The sequence below is a fragment of the Pinus tabuliformis genome, chromosome 1_2, assembly GCF_031772625.1.
Source record: "Pinus tabuliformis cultivar Carrire ecotype Pingquan chromosome 1_2, CPIR1, whole genome shotgun sequence".
NCBI classification, from domain to species: domain Eukaryota; kingdom Viridiplantae; phylum Streptophyta; class Pinopsida; order Pinales; family Pinaceae; genus Pinus; species Pinus tabuliformis.
Window position 1 is genome coordinate 540,323,376 of NC_142298.1, and position 4,922 is coordinate 540,328,297.

General features: G+C 30.7%; 1 protein-coding gene across 1 annotated transcript; it reads right to left on the bottom strand.

Moving 5' to 3' along the window:
* Positions 1-3,374: 3,374 nt before the first annotated feature.
* On the bottom strand, positions 3,375-4,660 carry LOC149206728 (photosystem I reaction center subunit III, chloroplastic-like). Its single transcript, XM_089395540.1, has 2 exons — positions 3,792-4,660; positions 3,375-3,672 (listed from the first exon to the last, which is right to left on the bottom strand). Exon 1 carries the CDS (start codon positions 4,588-4,590, stop codon positions 3,829-3,831), a length of 762 nt encoding a protein of 253 aa, XP_089251666.1. The 5' UTR covers positions 4,591-4,660; the 3' UTR covers positions 3,375-3,672; positions 3,792-3,828.
* Positions 4,661-4,922: the final 262 nt, after the last annotated feature.

Here is a 4,922-nt window from a genome sequence, read left to right on the forward strand (position 1 = left end):
AATATTCAACAATTCTATCTTCTAGGATTCTCTAGATCTAATTTTCCCTCAAAAGATCTAAGTAACCCTCAAATCTCTCTAACTTTCTCAAATATTCTCGAGATCTCTCAAAGAGCATATCTAATTAAAATATTCCTTAGCCTCAATCCTATTTACACATTATTCCTAGAAAACACAAGAAATACAAATAATTAAACAATCATACTCAACCAGGGAACCAACTCCCTTGGTAAATGAAATAACCCTAAGTCTATTCAAGATGTATTTTGACTTGGAAGCTAAATGTGCCTGCATCAAGTATTCATATATATTGTAATAATAGAATCTCCCATGATTATTGGCTCGAGAATTCCCATTTCTTGGGCCAAAGTTAAGCCTAATAGTAGACCTTACATTTCCACTTGAAGAATCTCCCACAATTATTGGCTCGAGAATTCCCATTTCTTGGGCCAAAGTTAAGCCTCATAGTAGACCATACATTTCCACTTGATTGTTAGTTTTCCTTCCCAATTTTTCCATTGAGATTAGAGATAATCCATCCTCCTCCTGCACCCCTAATAATAATTTTAATGTTAACTATAAATAAAATACTTCAATATTACATTAAGTAAAATATTAAATATATATATATATATATATATATATATATATATATATATATATATATATATATATATCTATATATATATATATATATATATATATATATATATATATATATAGAGAGAGAGAGAGAGAGAGAGAAATAGTTCATATTTCATGATATATGATTTTTACTTCCAAGTATGAGAGAAATGTGTAAGACAATGTGGACCACAAATAAAATATTAGATAAAATATTTCAATATCTAGCTCCCAAGTAGTTCAATTAGCAACCTCTGTAGTATGAAGTATCATGTAAATTATGAGATTTAGAATTTAAATATGAGATTTAAAATTCAAAACCTGTAAATTAATTCGTGGGTGAAACTAAAGTACAAAATTCCCCCAAAAAAATTACACTTTAAAATCTTTTAATCCTTTTGAACATTAAATAAATCAAAAATTAAAACGATAAATATAAAATATTACAATTTTTTTTTGAGGATGAGATGCCTTTTCATAGCATATATATTTTAACTCATTTCCTATATATATTAACTCTCAAAAACTAAAATAGGTTTGAACTTGAATATAACATAAAATAGATATTTAATTTAATATTTTCATAATCTTTAAAATTAATATTTTATATTATTTTAATTTTTATATTTCAAAAATATAATTATGTTAGTTGTTATAATATTTTTCCTTAATATAAAAAATACAAATTTAACAACCCCGAATGTTAGCTTAATTGATTGAGTCCTTTTCATTAAAGAATTTGTAGTTGAGCCAACCCAAAATAGAAGTGAGGAAAAAACTAAATTTAACTTTTTCATATAATTTATAATTATATTTTTAAAAATTATTATTAAAAATAAATATATGAATTTAAACACAAATTTTAATACCTTTAATGTAACTAATTATATATATTATTTTCTATTAATATTAGTGTAGCTAAATAAATTAAATGACTTATAAACAACAATAAGCATCAAAACATGTATCTCATAATACATTTCACATTGTTAAAATTTAAAAACAAAACATAAAAATTAACTAAATTATATTTTCATTTTAAATCTACATAGAAAAATATGCAAATTTAACTTATTAATATAATTTACAATTATATTTTTAAAGATTCATATAAAAATAAATATACAAATTTAAAACCAATTTTTAATACTTTTAACAACTGAATATATATTTTATTTTCTAATAAGATTATTGCAGTTAAACAATGTAAATAACTTATAAATAACCATAGGCATCAAAACATTTACCTCATAATACATCACATTGCTAAGTTTTAAAAATAAAACATAAAAATTAACTAAATTATAATTTTATTTTACATTATTATTATGATCTTTGGAGTCTATGAACCACATAAAAAACACGAATTTAACTTCATTAATATAATTTAAAATTATATTTCTAAAAATTAATATAACAAAAATGCATACAAACTTAAACATAAATTTTAATACCTTTAACAACTATTTATATATTTTATTTTCTATTAATATCAGTGTAGTTAAATAAATTAAATGATTTATAAACAATAATAGGCATCAAAACATTTACTTCATAATACATCTCACATTGCGAAAATTAAAAAACAAAATATAAAAAAGTAACTAATTATAATTTTATTTTAAATTATTATTATTAAGTATAAAAAACACTAATATATTAATTAGAAAAACATCTAACAATATTCTTAATCACTGAAATTCACTTCCATTTTACCATGCAGAGTCTTAACCTACCACATGACTTATCAATACCACATACCAGAAATTCATTAGTCATTTCAAACTCAAAATATTTTAAATATATTTTATTTTAATATATATTTTTTTAAATTAAATTGAAAAGAAAAAAAAAAACAAAAATCACATAATTATCTTTAATCTCAACCATCTATGCTAAGTATTACTAAAAATATCCTATAAATATTTAATAAAAGTTAAATACTTACCATTCACCAATTTTTGATAATTAAATTGAAATTTAAAACCGGTTCTAAAATATACATATTAAAAAAATTTAAAAAATACATATATTACCCTATATAATATAAAAATACTAACACAAATACTTCATCAATAAAATCCGCACATAATAGGGGTGGCAAGAGTAAGAGGGGTAATCCACGGGACCCAAGAACAAAAAAAATATAGCTATATACTTGGAGTACTTCATCAATAAAATCCGCACATAATAGGGGTGGCAAGAGTAAGAGGGGTAATCCAAGAACAAAAAAAATATAGCTATATACTTAGAGCCTAGAATTGACCACTAATAATCAAGTCAAGTTTTGAGTGTTTGGAAAGATCTTAACCTAGCTATAAACAAAATAATTAAGAAATTGAAAATATAAACAAAATAATTAATAAATTGAAAATACTGAAAGAATCAATCCTAATAATAATAAAAAAAAAAAAACCAAAGCCTTAAAAAAAAACTCCTCTTATCCACCAATTGTTCGTAGAATTCTTAAATTTCATAATCTTTTTATACTTTATCAATAAAATCAACCCATAATAATACATATAATTAACTAAATGCATAATCAATTTTTAAATAACTAAATACAAAATCAATTCTTAAATTTCATAATCCTCTTTACCTATATAAGAAAATCAATTCTTAATTTCATAATTCTCTTTACCTATATACACAATTAATCTCTCTCATTCATAGATATATCCTAATTCTCAATACCAAAAAAAAATAAGAGAGAGAATAATTGTGTGCGCAGACATATCAAGTAAATCCAATTGGTGAAAGCAATATCGCCATTTTTGTAAGAATACAAAACCAATGTGCACATGTCTGCAAATTATGCTCTGTTACACGTAAGTATGACTGAACTGTAATGGAGAAATGGGCAGTCCTGTATTCATGATATGACACCTTATATCAACACAGGATTAACCTTCAAGGCGGATCATGTTTGGAAGACCGCAGAAGACAATATACACAATACAAGTCAAAACAAGTTCCATCGATTCAGTGGCCGTTTCTTAGAAGATCGCCAAAGTAAAATTGCAGTTACAGAGGAAAATATGAAGACATCTGCCATTAAAAGGGTACAAAGAATTTTCCATCATGCAAACCAAACAAAAGCAAGGCAGCGCTAATTAAAAAAAGAAAAAAAAAGCCCTACGAAAATCACACATACAAATCCTACATACCTGAGTTTTGACTTTCTCTGTAAATGTGGGATAAAATCTAGCGGGGAGAAACAGTAATATTTGCGTCATCTTCGACGAGGGTTCCGCTCCTGACCTCGTTGAGAGCAGCGAGAGGCCAAATGATTCCTCTCCACAGAACCCTGGAAGCGACGGGAACGTCGATGACGATTTCTTTCTGGGTGGGTTTTTTGTCGGCCCTGACGGCGATCAAATAGCTGCGGCCCACCCATCCGATCCAGCCGGCGACGTAGAGGAATCCGACGCCCGGGAGGATGAACTCGCCCCAGTGCGCCTGGTCACCGCTCACCACCAGGTGCGGCAGCCCGTCGGTGCCGCACAGCAGGCCCCCGCTCTTGTAGCTGTCGAACCGCTTCTTCGTTTTCTCGATGGACGCCTTGATGGCCAGCGCCGGCGCGCTGTCGGAGGCGTACGGCTTCAGGCTGCTCTCCAGCTTCTTCAGCGTCTGCTTCTCCCGCTTCGCGAACGCCTTCGAATCCTTGCACACGGTCAGCCCCGAGATGTCGGCGCGCGCCTCCGACGGCGCCACCACGGGAGCCGCCGCCATCACCGCCGCCAGAGCCAGAGCCGTGGATATGTTGGCGAACGCATTCGACGACTTGTTGTTGCTCTGGTTCTTGTTTTTCTCTTCCGAGGCGGAGCACACTGTTCGGGGTTTGCAGTGGGGTACGTTGAACGTGGTCGACAGGGAGGTCGCCGGGTTCTTGGGCGTTCGCAGAGGCTTGGCTAGTCCCGTGGGAACGTATGTTGATACTCCTGCCATCGCCATTGTCATCGCCATTGCTGCCGGTGAATGCCGAGGTGCCGAGGATGTTGGATGTTTGTTCAGATTGTGAGGATATGAGTTGTGGAATGAGGATAAAACCTATCATGTCGTGGCCAGTTCTCATTGGATTTTATATTTTCGTTATCTCATCGCGAATCTCTCTCAAATTCTTTCTTCCTCACCTCAATTTCTTCCTCACCTCAACCACACACCCGCTAAGGCATACCCCACATTTAATCTGATGATAATTTGGGATGTACTACATTGGGGATGAGATGAAATTATTTGAAATTATGATTTTTTTAAGTGTTTTGTTTAGGAGGTCACAATTTAGTTCAGATGGTGAT